General features: G+C 40.6%; 1 protein-coding gene across 3 annotated transcripts in view; it reads left to right on the plus strand.

The window, feature by feature from the left end:
• Window positions 1–15,218, plus strand: part of LIPH (lipase H) — a 45,387-nt gene that overhangs the window by 28,862 nt on the left and 1,307 nt on the right. For 2 of the 3 annotated variants that reach the window (XM_078453163.2, XM_060639449.2), the window contains 4 exons: window positions 1,743–1,910; window positions 3,220–3,315; window positions 5,390–5,501; window positions 13,765–13,938. In XM_078453163.2, the coding sequence (XP_078309289.1) occupies window positions 1,743–1,910; window positions 3,220–3,315; window positions 5,390–5,501; window positions 13,765–13,938 (550 nt within the window). The other variant, XM_060639450.2, reaches the window with a different exon arrangement.

A 15,218-nucleotide genomic window follows, 5' to 3' on the forward strand; every position in this document is an offset into this window, starting at 1 on the left:
ATCCCTAGGTGCTCTTAATCTGTATTTCATCATTGCCAGAGAAAGTTAAACAATCATGGATATGATTCTAGAAAAAGGTAATCTTGTTACAAAACGGTAGCTGTATATGGCCCCATGGGGACGTGGTGTTTGAAAATGATCCAGATGAAATGGCATAAGTAGGGTCAACCATATTTCACCATAAATGGTGTGTGTTCAAATCCTGTCCTGTAGGATGTAGGGTAAATACCTCTGAGGAGCCAAGATAATGTGATTTGCTTATAAAGGCCATTCTCTGTATTGTTATCAACATCATTGTTTTGGCAAGTGAAAGTTCCAGGAACAATAAGTAAATATTGACTTGTCAGATTTGTTCCTGTCTGGCTTGGTCCCATGCCAACCCAAGTTTCTCCTCTCTTGCCCTAGTTTATTTCTGTCCTTCACTGAGCTCCTCTATGGGCATACATAAATGGACTGTGCGGAAAGAAGAAACATTGTTCTGACTCAAGCAACAGTGCTTCTCCAAACCACTAGCTCACAATCATAACTCCTTTCTTATTTGGTTCACTGTTTCCTACTCAGATCCTCACCTCCTCTGATTACCCATCTTTGGGACCCAGTTCCCCTTCATCATCTGACCCATCAACCTTCCAACTACCTCTCAGTTTTGTGTGCTGCATTGCTTCATCATGTCCAACTCTCCTGACGCCGTCTCCATGCCTTGCTGGCCTCCTGTCTCACCACTGCATCACCTGGCACCCGCCAGGAATTAACTAGAGGCTTGCCTCTCGCCTCTTGTTGCCCATTCATGGCTTCTGGTGCCACCTCCTATTGTTCAGTTCTTCTCATTCCACCCTTCACTCTGTAGCAGAAACAGAGCCCCTGCCACTGGGCTTCTCTCATGAATGTAATCCCATTAGAGACCCCCTTAGGTCTCTGCCATGTCAGCCACCACCTTGGCTTGAGAACATTCCGGAGCTGTCACGGAGCCTGGTTAATTGAGTACAAGGTCCAGGAAAACTTGGTTACTTCTCCATGGCCCTCAATAACGTCACAGAATCCTCATGTTTATCTCTTGCCAACTCCCTACAATCATTCCTCATGCTTGTATCCTGAAAATCTCCCCACCTATAAACCCTCACCTCTTAGAGGTGATCTAGATTTGCCTTTTTACCTAGATTAAAGATCTCACCTGAGGGAGCCATTCTATGTATCCTCATTTTAGTTTACAAGGTCAGTCTTTACATTCTTGTTTCCTTCTGCCCCCAAGGTGGAGGCATCCCCCATCCTTTTTCAAAGCTGTCTCCTGTGCCTGCCCTCCTTGGGGATCTTCCTCTAACAATTACTCCTCAATGGCCCCTTTCTCTGATGTCTTTACTAGTTTAATGTGCTCTGCTGAAAATCTCTGGGGAAACTCTGACTACCATTGAATCTTTCTTGTTATTTTCACTGACAAAGGAAGGACATAGGTTGAATCCTGATTCAACCACATAACAGTCGTGTGACCTTGGTCAAGTCATTTAAGCTGAGTCTCAATGTGCTACTAGGTAAAATGGAGATGATCACGCCTATCTTCTTTTATCCTGCCACGTGCCAGTATGAATGCTGATCTATAGGTTTTTGTAAGGGTTAAATGGAAGCTGTTAGCACAGTGCTTGGCCTATAGCAGACAGATGGTGAACTGTGTGTGCCTATAATGTGTGACATATTATTGTTAAATGCTACGACTGCTCTACTCTTTCATCGTTCCCTTTATGATCAAGGATTGCAATATTTTAAGTGTGACCATCAGAGGTCCGTGTACCTGTACCTTTCTTCTCTGAGAGAGAACTGTGCTATCACTGCATATCCCTGTGACTCCTACCGGGACTATAGGAATGGCAAATGTGTCAACTGTGGCATGCCACAAAAGGAGTCCTGTCCCCTGCTGGGTAAGTCCAACAAGCAATTTTACCCTCTGATTAACAAATAGTTCATTTTGGGTAGAATCCGAGCACCACTTTACTATCTAAAAATGGGCCTGAAAATTGTGTGCTTAAAAAAGAATTTACTTAGCTTTTTCTAGCTAATTTGTTCTGTGAAATACTCTTGAATGTCCTAATCAGAAACCGTGTTAGAAAAGCCATTTATATACAATTTCAGCTAGAGGGCAGTACAACCTCCCTGGACACTCTAGCATAAAAAAGAAGGTTCCAAAGAGTTTCCAAGCCCGCCCAGGGCAAAGTCACCTTATATAGCCTGCTCCCATGGGGACAGAACCTCTTCACATACACAACCTCTCTGCTGGGGGAAGGTCACAATGAGCTCTGACTCTCCTGTCAAATGAGCCTTGCAGAATGATCCCTTCCAACAAGCCTTGTCGCCGCACCCTGGTTTCTATGTGCACATTCAGGGCGGGGTAACAGATACTGCGGAGGCTGCTTGGGTATTTGCTAAGGGTTGGTAGAAATATTCCAGATGGTGAGGACTAGAAACGGGATGATGATGAAAATTTTCTGATTGTTCTAAGGAAAAATCCAAGTTAACATTAGAGCATGCTACAGACAAGGGGTTCTCAACCTTGGTTGTGCAGAAATTAATTGGAAAGCTCTAGGGAGCTTTTAAAAATTACCAATGTTTCCATTCCAGATCAATTAGTCAGCATGCAAAGGCCATTCTCTAGGGGTGGGGACAGAAGAGAGAGAGAGAGACACCTCACTGATGTGACTCAGCTTCATTCCTGCAGGCACAGAAGTGAAGAAGAGTCCCCTGCTGGTTGACATAGTCACTTAGCAAGCTCAGGTTCTGTGGGATTTAGGGGCCTAATTGTAGTTCTTCAGGAAAGCACAATGCTTTGCAAGAGTGATGCTATTTTAGGTATAAACCTGAAACTGCTTTAATCTATAAAATGAATGTATTACTGAAAAATGTCAGCGCTATTCTTAGCCTACCCAGTGTGTGAGAGAACCAGCACGCTACTGAGAACTAGGGTGATGTAATGTCAGGGAAAGGCAGGAGGAGCCACTGTAGTGTCATGTTGCCTGTCCCAGCTCTGAGGGACAGGGCAGCGAGCAAGATATGGTGGATGCAGGGGAGGCAGGCCCCTGGTGGCCCTGCAGGTCCACCCCCACAGGGGTGGGTACGAGGGAGATTGTCTTGGTGGTGTGGGGGCTCAAACTCACTGCTCTCACTACCACCCCAGCTGCTTTTACATTTATAGAATGCATGCTAATGTTACATTTTTTCCAACTTGCTTTACAGGCTATTATGCTGATAATTGGAAAGAGTATTTAAAGCAGAAAAAGCCTCCTATGACTAAAGCGTTCTTTGACACAGCCGAGGAGAAACCATTCTGCAGTGAGTGGTGGATGTGGTTGTTTGCTTTTGCCCAACCCCCCCCCCTTTTTTTAAGTTTATTTATTTTGAGAGAGACAGAGACAGTGTAAGTGGGGGAGGGGCCGAGAGGGAGGGAGAGAGAGAATCTCAAACAGGCTCCGTGGTGTCAGCGCACAGCCTGATGTGGGGCTTGAAGCCACGAAACCGTGAGATCATGACCTGAACCAAAACCAAGAGTCAGACACTCAACTGACTGAACCACCCAGGCACCCCCCAAACCCCTTCTTTTTAAAAAATGGCTGAGGGGCGCCTGGGTGGCGCAGTCGGTTAAGCGTCCGACTTCAGCCAGGTCACGATCTTGCGGTCCGTGAGTTCGAGCCCCGCGTCAGGCTCTGGGCTGATGGCTCGGAGCCTGGAGCCTGTTTCCGATTCTGTGTCTCCCTCTCTCTCTGCCCCTCCCCCGTTCATGCTCTGTCTCTCTCTGTCCCAAAAATTAAAAAAAAAAAAAAAAAAAAAAAAAAAAAAAATGGCTGAGTCTCAGCTTCCTGGCTACCTCTTGGCAAATGAAGGGCAAGTTAAAGTGTGGATTTTGGAACTGGGAAGACTTCGGTTGAATCCTGACTCTATCACATAATAGCTGTGTGACCTTGGTGAAGTCATTTAAACTCTTTGAGTCTCATTGTCCCGCTAGGTAATAATGCCTATCTTCTGGGTTAAGGATTAAATCTCAACAAATCGTAATTATTAGCTTCATTGGATGGCTATTCGTTTTACTTTTTTAATTAAAAAAATTTTTTTAAAGTATACTCTATGCCACACACAGGGCTTGAACTCATGACCCTGGGACCAAGAGTGGCATGCTCTACTGACTGAGCCAGCCGTGCACCCCTTAGATGGCCATTTTACTCACTAAGATCTTCCAGAAAATTTGCTTGCCACCCAAAAGACATGACATTTCAGCTAGGTAAAATCAGGTGTCAGCTACATCCGTAGGTCAGTTTCAGCTCCAAAGCAACCATGATGACCTTCTACAGACATTGAGAGCTTGGGTATTCCAGATGGGGGCTAAGTGGGGCAGCAGATGATGAGATGTCCTGGGAAGTAGGAATTTTCTTGGGCAGATGGATGTCTTACAATCTTGTCCCCCTTTTCACTTTTCTTAGGAGCAACTCTTATAAAAGAGGGTGCAGATCAGTGGGGTTCCTTCCTCCTTTGGAGCCATGTGTGGCAGCCCAGGGATTGCTGTCTGCCTGGTCCAAGTGAGGCAAGTGCCTGAGTAATAGTGGGCCATGAAATGGCAACTCCAGGGTGGATCTTATTCCTTTGTGGGCCCAACATCTCCTGAGCTTCCTTCCCTTCCTATATTTCTCAGGCAATATTTGTATACATGTACCCATATATTTACCACTTTTTTGATTATCATTTTTTTCATGTATTTCGTAGATACAGGTAAGTGTGCTAATGATGGGAGAACACCAGAGCATGAGAAGAACTCAAAGAGGCAAACCTGACTTAGTCTAAGGGTCAGTGAAGGTCTCCTGGAGGAAGGGACTAAGCCAAAACCTGAAGGATGAGTTGGCAAAGGGGGCAAAGTAAGAGTGTTCGAGTGGGGAGAAGGCCCAGGAGCAAGAGGCAGCCTGGCAGTGCAGGCGACACACATGGTGTGGCATGACTGGGGAAGAGATGATGGCGGCTGGTGGACATAGCCCAGATTGCAGACAACCTTGTCAGCCGTGGAGGTTCTCTACATGGCCACCTGCTTGGTTTATTTTAAAAGGCAGGGAATGCAGTGAACCAATCATACTCAGCAGTAGGCCACCTTATCCTCAGTGAATAAGGTGGAATACCAATCCAACTGTGATGCCCAAACATGACAACTGGAGACCATTGGATTCTGCCATCATGAAGGCCATCTTTACCAAAAAGAATGGAAAGGAATTTTAGAAAATTCTGCCCAGATCTTTGCAGAGAAACTAGAGAGGAAGAGAACAAGAAACTCAAGTTATGAAGGAGGTTGGGTTTTTAGGAATTGACCTATCAGGAGAGCAGTTGAGAGTCTCTCTCTCTCTTACTGTGCTCTCTCCTTGTTTTGCAGTATATCATTACTTTGTGGACATTATAACTTGGAACAAGAACATAAGAAGAGGATCCATTACAATCAGATTGACAGACAGAGCTGGAAACACCACAGAATCCAAAATCAATCAGTAAGTTGGGCTGGGGTAGTTCACAGTTTGCTATTTCCTTTTCTGACTGGAGAAATTAAATCTCAAATATATCTACTCTCTTACTTACAGGTCTGTACTTATCTTTGTTCTACAAAAACATAAGGGGGCATTTTTCTTAGTTGCTTCTCATGGTTCTTGATCTTCTAGGCTCTGTACAAATGGAATTGGTACAGGGATTTACTTTCTTTCCTTCCTTCCTTTCTTTCTTCCTTCCCACCTCTCTCCCTCTCCCTCCCTCCTCTCTCCTTCCCTTCCTTCCTCTCCTCCTTCCTTCGTTTAAACATTTAATTACCAAAGTCATCCTTGCTTGCTGTGAAGGATTTATACAGTAAAGAAATATGTAACATAAAAGTGCAAATACTTGCCCCAGCCCAACAATCCCACATCTAAAGGCACTCACCCCCACACACATTTCAATCTTTTTATGAGCTCATAATATACATATATATAAACATGTAAATGTATGCTTCTCAAACTCAGAAAATGTGATGTGCAATAATAGAAAATTGGAAACACACTAAAAATCTAACAATGGGAAAATGGTTACTTAAATATTCCCATATAATAAAATACTATTCATAGGTTAATTTTTGCAACATATTGAATGAAATGCTTATAATATGCTAAATGAAAAATCCAGGATATTAAATTATATAAAGTACAAAATTAGTTCAACAATGTAAAAAAAAATGAAAAAGAAATATGCCTAACATGTTAGCTGGCCTTTGGGTGGTAGGAATATGAGTGTTTTATTCAGCTTCTCTTTACTTTTCAATTTTATATGATATTGTATATATAGAGTTTAAAAATAGTTAATCATTTTCATCAATTAATTTTATAATCAGGAAAAAGGGGGGAAATAATTCAAAGAAATTTGAGGTTCATTTTATTCATTTACTCAGGAAACATTTTTGGGGGGTCCTGTTATCTACTAGGCACTTGGGTTGTCTGTTGGCTTCACTCATAGAGGACCAACTAGAATGTCATCTGAAACTGGCAATTGCCTATAGGTTCACCATGTAGATGAATAGAGAAGGAGTGTGTTGGTGGCCTGGAGGTGACTTTTTTTTTTAACATATCCTTGGATGATAATAACAACAGCCTTTCTTTATTGAACTAAACACATTACCCATGCTGGCTAATGCAATTCACACTAAAACCCTGTGAGGTGGTATTATAATCTGTATTATATACATAAGAACACAGGCTTAGAGAGGCCAAGTGATTGGCCAATATCACATGCCTTTCAGCACCAATGTCCCCAAACCCAGTGGTGCTACATTTTCAGGGAGGGCACGGCTAGGGGGCGCATCTTGAACAACCAGCGTCAGGTAGTTTATGGGCTGTGATCTTCAGTAAGGAAGCTGGGCAGAGACCTCATCTGGAGACTCTAAGAAATAGCAAGGGAAATTGTGCAGTTCTATGAGAAGTAGTGACCTACAAAATTTGGTTATTCATGCCAGTAACTGATTACATATTGGCTTTACATGTCTTAGCAATTTTAATTTTATGTAGTGAATTTCTCCCAACTAGGACTTCCTAACCGCAGAGGGGTTTTTTTCTCGATTAAGATAGAGACCTTAACCTCTCTATTTTATTCATGTTTAGTTGTTCTTATTTTAGTCATGCTTGTGAAAAGTCATCACCAATCAGAGAATATATGGAAAAAAAGGAAATGGTTACTCTATTACGTGGTGAGATTATCTCTACCCTTCTATTTTTTGCAAGGTAAACTATTAGATTTAGTGTTTAGTATTTTTACAATTTAAGAAAAGGAAAATAATATCAGAGTATGTGCCCTAAGTTTATTTGGTCTTACCAGACTATGGGTACAAATATAGTCACATTCAAGAATATTACCTTCCTGGTGACTCTCCCTGTATCCATGTTTTGGATGTATTTCTTTTTTACTTTATAACCTTTTTTTTTTTAATTGAGATATAATTCACACACCATCAAACTCACAGTTTTAAAGTTTACATTTCAGTGGTTTTGAGGATATTAACAAAATGTGCAAACGTCATTACCATCTAATTCCAGAACATTTTTTTAAAGTTTATGTATTTATTTTGAGAGAGAGAGAGAGAGAGAGCATAAGCAGGGGAGGGGCAGAGAGAGAGGAAGAGAGAATCATAAGCAGGCTCCGCACTGCTTATGAACCACAAGATCATGACCTGAGCTGAAATCAAGAGTCTGATGCTTAACCAACTGAGCCACCCAGGCGCCCCTCCGGAACATTTTTATCAATTCAAAAAGAAACCCTATACCTGTTAGTAATTCCTCATTCCTCCTTCCTCCCCACCCCCTGTCAACCACTAATCTGCTTTCTGTCTCTATAGATTTACCTATTTTGGGAATGTCATATAAATGGAATAATATAATATGTGGTCTTTTTGTGTCTGACTTTTTTTTGCTTAATGTTTTCAGGATACTATAGCAATACTTCATTTTTTTTTATGGTCAAATAATATTCCATGGTATGGATATGTCCCATTTTATTTCAATCCACTGACCTCTGGGTTATGAGCCCAGCTCACTCCCACTGTGCCATTCTGCTCACACATACCACATTTTATTTATTCTTTCGTCAGTTGATGGACATTCGGGTTATTTCCACTTTGGGGGCTATTATGAATAATGTTGCTATGAAAATGTGTCTCCATTTCCACGTAGACATACATTTTCATTTCTCTCGGGTATATACCTAAGAGTGGAATTGCTGGGTCATATGATAACTCCATTTCACATTTGTAGGAAATGCCAAAGCAGCTACAACATTTTACATTCCCACCAGCCATGTGTAAGAGTTTCAATTTCTCCACATCCTCGCCAACACTGTTATTATCTGTCTTTAAATTTTGTTCTTTTTAATTGTGATTGAAAAATGCAACATAAAATTTATCATCTTAATCATTTTTTGAGTGTACAATTTAGTAGTGTAAAGTATATTCACATTGTTGTGAAACATTTCCAGAACTTCTTCATCTTGCAAAACTCAAGCTCTATACCCATTAAATAACAACTCCCCCATTTCCCTCTCCCCCTAGCAACTACCATTCTAGTGTCCCTATGAATTTGACTACTTTAGATACCTCATATAAGTGGAATCCTACAATATTTATCTTTTTGTGATTGGCTTATTTTACCTAACATAGTATCTTCAAGGGTCATCCGTGTTATACCTTGTGACAGGATTTCTCTTGTTTTTTAAAGGCAGAGTAATATTTTGTATGTATATGTCACATTTTGTATGTCTTTATCACAGACATATCCATCTTCTTTATTGTAGCCATTCTAGTGGGCATTATGGTATATCTCATGATTTTGTTTCGCAATTCCCTAATGATTAATAACATTGAGGCTTTCATGTGCTTACTGGACATTTCTAGATATTTTTTTGGGAAATGTCTATTCAGGTCCTTTATTCATTTTTCCCCCTTTTATTTATTTTTGAGAGGTCGGGGGAAGGGCACAGAGAGAGGGGAACAGAAGGTCCAAAGTGGGCTCCCCTGAGGGAGACCAATTCGGGGCTCGAACTTACAAACGATGAACTGTGAACTAGGAGATCACGACCTGAGCCGAAGTTGGATGTCCAACCGACTAAGCTACTGAGTGCCCTCATTTTTTTCCCTTTTAAATAGACTTCATTTTTTAGAGCAGTTTTAGATTCACAGCAAAATTAAACAGGAAGTGCAGAGATTTCCCATATACCCTCTCGCCCACATACACACAGCCTCCCCGCTATCAGAACCTGATAATAGGGTGGCATACACACTTACAGCTGAAGCATCTACATTGACACATCATTACCCAAAGTCCATAGCCTACATTAGGGTTCACTGGTGGTGGTGTACATTCTATGGGTTTTGACAAACGTGTAAGAACATATACCAACCATTATAGGATCATGGAGTTGTTTCACTGCCCTAAAAATCCTCTATGTTCTGCCTATAATATCCTTCTCTTCCCTAACCTTTGGCAGGGAATGGTCTTTTTACTGTCTCCATAGTTTTGCCTTTTCCAGAATGTCATGTAATTGGAGTCATACAGTATGTAATCTTCAGAGTGGCTTCTTTCACTTAATAATAGAATTTAAACTTCTTCATTTTTTTTTCATAGCTTGCTAGTTCATTTCCTTTTAGCACTGAATAATATTCCACTGTCTGAACGTACTACAGTTTATTAATCCATTTTCCTGATGAAGGACATTTTGGCTATTTGATAATTCTGAATAAAGCTGCTATAAACATCCGGGTATAGGTTTTTTGTGTGTGTGTGCCTTAGTCACTTTATTTTTATTTTTAAAAACAGGCATTTATTATTTTATTTTTATTTTTATAGTTTTTGAGGGGGGGGCACAAGTGAGCAAGAGACAGAGAGAGAGAGAGAATCCCAGGAGGGGGAGAGAGAGAAGTGGGGCTCATCCGAAGCAGGGCTCGAGCTCACAAACCATGAGATCATGACCTGAGCCGAAGTCAGATGTTTAATGACTGAGCCACCCAGGGGCCCCTCACTCACTTTAAAATTGAGTTATCTTTTTATTGTTGATTTGCAAGAATTTTTTTTGTACTCTGGACACAAATCCTTGATAGTTTTAGGTCTCACTTAGGTCTTTGATCCATTTTGAGTTCACTTTTGCATATAAATGATGTAGGATGTCCTACTTCATTCTTTTGCCTTTGAACATCCAGTTGTCACAGCACTATTTATTGAAAAAACTATTCTTTTTCTGTGAATGTCTTGACATCCTTGCCTAAGTCAGGTGACAGTGAATGGGAGGGCTTCTTTCTGGACTCTCAATTCTATTCCATTAATCTATACATCTATCCTTATGCAAGTACCACATTGTCATGTAGCTTATAGCATTACTGTGGCTTTCTAACAAATTTTGAAATCAGGAAGTGTGAATCCCCGAAGTTGGGTCTTTTTCAAAGTTGTTTTGACTATTCTGGGTCTCTTGAATTTCCATATGCATTTTAAAATTAGTTTGACAATTTCTGCAAAAAAAGAAAAAAGAAAAAAGAAAAAAGAAAAAAAGGCAGCTGGGATTTTGATAGGGATTGTTTCTGTCCCCTTAGGTGGTAGGAAGTTTTACTTGGAAATCATTTTTAGTTCACCCCTCCCCAGAGAGTCTCCTATTCAACTCCCCTCCATGACTGGCTTTGTTTCATGTCTGATTGCACTGCACTGAAAAAGGCAACTCATTACTAACTTTGAAAAAAGGCCAACAAAAGTGGATTTCAGTATTTCTGCCCTCACATATTTTTAAGGTTCCTCAGTATTCTTTACTTTCCTCTTAGTTCAGTGTGATTCAAAAGGGTTTTAGTTTTGTTTTTGCTTTAATTGTATCCACCATTAGGAGTTTCCAGGGTGGTTAGTGTACCTACTACCAGACACAAACATCTGGCTCCTATTATAGGTTCGCTGGCTCTTGTTCCCTTTATTCTTATATGAACTCAATACCTTGGTTTGTGCCTCCCCGTGTATTTCTGGACATCCCTCCAGGTAGAAGAGGGGGTCCTACCTGTACTCAGAGACAAACTTCACCAGCTCCAAGAGGTCTTTTCCCTCTCCTGCCTTCCATCTACCCCCACGGGGTTTTGCCATCTGCAGGGTGCCATCACCCTCTCCTGAGTCTCTGCACTCTTGTGGTTCCACAGCTGCTCCTGGAGAGGGATCCAATTCAGGATCACTGACTGAGGTTGGTTATCCTGTCTCTTTAGTCTTCACATAGGAATAGTTCGTCCATCTTTCCTCGACTTTCCTGACTTTACAGGTCAGTTATTTTCAGAATGTCTTCCATTTGGGTTTGTCTGATGCTTCCTCATGATGACATTCAGATCATGCATCTCTGGCAAAAACTGCATATAAGTGATGTTATGTTTGGCTCCGTGTGTCCTATTAGGAGGCCCACACTTTGGTTCATTTCATTAACTTGGATCAGTTTATTACGGTGTTTTTTTCCCCCCAGTTTCTCCACTATGCAGTTACTGTTTTTCCTTGGTATTAGTAAGTATGTTGCAGGGAGGTACTTTGAGACCCATTATTCCTAAAATGTCCCATTATTCCTGAAACTTTTACCCAATAGTTTTGATGTTTTGTGGTTGGATTGTTACTATGATGGTTGAATGGTGATTTTTCAAATTCATCATTTAGGAAAAGCTTTCTTTTCCTCCCATTTATTTATTCATTTATTTGGTTATATCAATATGGACTCGTGGATTTTTATTTTATTTTAAATGTTTATTTATTTTTGAGAGAGTGGGAGAGAGAGACGGAGACAGAGTTCTGAAGTGGCTCTGTGCTGACAGCAGAGAGCCCAACGCCGGGCTTGAACTCACGAACCATGAGATCATGACCTGAGCCAAAGTTGGACGCTTAATTGACTGAGACATCCAGGCGCCCTGGATTTTTATTTTATTAATGGAGACTTATAATTAGTTACTACCATTATTTATTTATTTTGATATTTAAATTGTCTCAAATCTGGCCATTAGAAGCTCTTCAAACTGGGTCTGCACGCTTTTTTTAAAATGCATTTTTTATTGTGATGGAAACATATAATGTAAAATTTATCATCTTAATCATTTATAAGATGTTCAGTAGTGTTAAGTGTTCAGTAAGTGTTAAGTAAGTTCAGTAGTGTTAAGAATATTCACATTATTGTGAAATAAATCTCCAGAACTTTTCACCTTGCAAACTGAAATTCTATACCCATTGAACAACAACTCCCTTTTCTCTCTCCCTCCAGCCTCTGATAACTACCATTCTACTTTGTTTCTATGAATTTGATTACTTTAGACACCTTATATAAATGGAGTCAAACAATATATATCTTTTTGTGATTGGCTTATTTAGCGGAATGTCCTCAATGTTTATCCATGTTGTAGCATGTGACAGAATTTCCTTCATTTTAAAGGCTGAATAATATTCATTGTATGTATCACATGTTGATAATCCATTATCCACTGATGGGCATTTGGGTTGCTTCTACCTCTTGGCTCTTATGAATGACGCTGCTATGAACATGGGGTGCAAATATCTCTTGGAGACCTTGCTTTCATTTCTTTGGGGCACATACCCCGAAGTAGAATTGCTGGATCATATGGCAATTCTATTTTTAATTCTTTGAAGAGACCCCATACCATTTGCCATTGTGGTCGTACCATTTTACATTCCTAGCAACAGTGCACAAGAGTTCCAATTTCTCCGTATCCTCATCAACACTTCTTCGCCATCCTAATTCACGTGAAGTGATTCTGTATTCTTTTGAACATTTCCACCATTCTGTGAGCATTCCTTACTTTCTGGCATACGGCTTGTTGCAGGATCACTTTGCACTTTCCCTGACCTAGCCCTGGAATCAACCATTTCTCCCGGAAGCCTCCTACCCATTCCTTTTAGCGAGGATGGTATTTAGAAACTAAAATCTGGGCACCTTTCAGATTAGTTTTACTTGTGGCACTTTTGCTCCTCCCAGGACTCAACACATGATTCTAGTGAGGCTGGGGTGACACACACCCCCTCACCCTAATCCCCACCTCCAAACTGATGATTCATTTCTAGAGCAAGTCTCCCATTTCTGAACCAGGGGGCTCGCCATGGTCTACTTCTCCAGGTCCCTAGAGGGACACTGACCCAGTGAACCTCCCCAGTGGATATTCCGTAGGCTCAATTTGAGATTCCAACTGTAGGAAGCATCACATACATAGGAAAAAGTATTGGAACTTAGGATTTAGCTATTTTATTTGAGAGGCATGACTGAAAAAAATATTTGCTTAAGTATAACTTCTAAATTAGTATCTAGTTGGGCTAAACATATACATATGCATCTAGCAATGCAGTTTAATGGAAAGATTATAACTTTGAACTCTGAACTGAGTTTGAATCCCTGCACTGATTCTGATAAGCACTGTGACCTGGGTGAGTTTAAGCTCTGCAAGCATCTGTTTCCTTGTCTGTAAAATGAAGATAATAATAGTCATCTTGAAGAATTTTTCAGGGGAATGGAGACATGTGTCAAGAAATGAGGATGCTATCCGGTATATAGTAGGCAGAGCATGCCTCTCTTATGCCATAATATTTCATCATTCCTGGGGCCAGCAGCTTCACTTATGCAATCCTCTGAAATCCAGCAGACTGTGGGGTCAAGGGACCACCTGCTTATGAGTGATTTGTAGCTTTTGAAACTGTTTTCTTTCGTTAGCAATCTATATCCACTTACTTCATTTCTTCTCTCCAGTGAACCTGCAACTTTTCAGAAATACCACCAAGTGAGTCTGCTTGCAAGATTTAATCAAGACTTGGATAAAGTTGCAGCCATTTCCTTGGTGTTCTCTACAGGGTCTACAATAGGCCCGAAGTATAAGCTCAGGATTCTCCGAATGAAGTTGAGGTCGCTTGCCCATCCAGAGAGGTGAGCCATCAGCAGCGTTTGACAAGCTCTGGTTTTCCAAAGAGGCTGTTGGTTTCTGTCCAATCTCCTTGGTCTGATGTTTTAGTAGGACCTCATCAATTACAATGAAGGAAGTGGAGGGTTTTCAAAAAATAGACTTGATAAAGATGAGTAGCCCCATAATTCAAGACAATTTTACTGGTAGGAGCTTAAAGATAAATGGCCCAATTAATCCAAAAAAAATAATATTGCTACATGCTTACAGTTATATAATTCTTCCCTAATCACTCCACCCACACTGCTTGCAAGCTGGTATATGTTGTGGAAAAGAAAGCCTCATATAATCTGGCAAATGCACAGCCTAGTATAAAAAAAGGTACAGAATAATTGGAATATTTTATTCCATGGATACAGTATGAAAGTACTACTCCAGGTTGAATTTGATAACTGCCCTGAGAATGTGCTTGTTCTTAGGAAATACACACTGAAGTATCACGGGGTAAACAACCTATCTTCATTGGTTCCAAAAAAATAAGCAACAGAGTGTGTGTGTGTGTGTGTGTGTGTGTGCACGTGTGTATGTACAGGGAGGACAGAGTCAAAGGGGGAGAAAGAGCAAAGCTGTGGTGGCATGTACGTTTTGTGACTAATGCCACTCCAATGTATAGTCCTAGCATACAATGTATGGACAAGACAGAAAATGCTGTGAGCATTCAGCACTTTATGCTTATTGAATTCTTTTTAAATTTTAATGTTTATTTATTTATTTTGAGAGAGAGATTGTAAGCAGGGGTGGGGCAGAGACAGAGGGGGAGAAAGAGAAAGAATCCCAAGCAGGCTCCATGCTGCCAGTACAGAGCCCGATGCCAGGCTTGAACCCACAAACCCTGAGATCATGACCTGAGCTGAAAACAAGAGTCAGAGGCTTAACCTACTGAGCCACCCAGGTGACCTTGGATTCCTTTTTCCTGAAGGCAAACATTTAATAATGCAAGTTTCTTCTAAGAGGACAGTCATTACATCTTAAAACCATGAGACTTTTCAATACTTTTTTTTTCCGGACTACCAAAGGAATACATGTTGATTTTATAAAATCTGGAAAGTGCAAAAAGTGTTAAGAAGCAGAAAAATACCATCCATAATGTTATTATTCAGGGGCAACAACTGTTATTTCTTTCTAACCTCCTTTCTATCATTGCTTTAAACCTGGAAATAGGTGGTAAATAAAATTTTATACCTCATTGTTGTTGATGTGGGCTATGCTTATTTACCATAAGCACTTTCCTGTAATGTTAGAAATA

The sequence above is a fragment of the Panthera onca genome, chromosome C2 (assembly GCF_046562875.1).
Source record: "Panthera onca isolate mPanOnc1 chromosome C2, mPanOnc1 haplotype 2, whole genome shotgun sequence".
NCBI lineage: Eukaryota > Metazoa > Chordata > Mammalia > Carnivora > Felidae > Panthera > Panthera onca.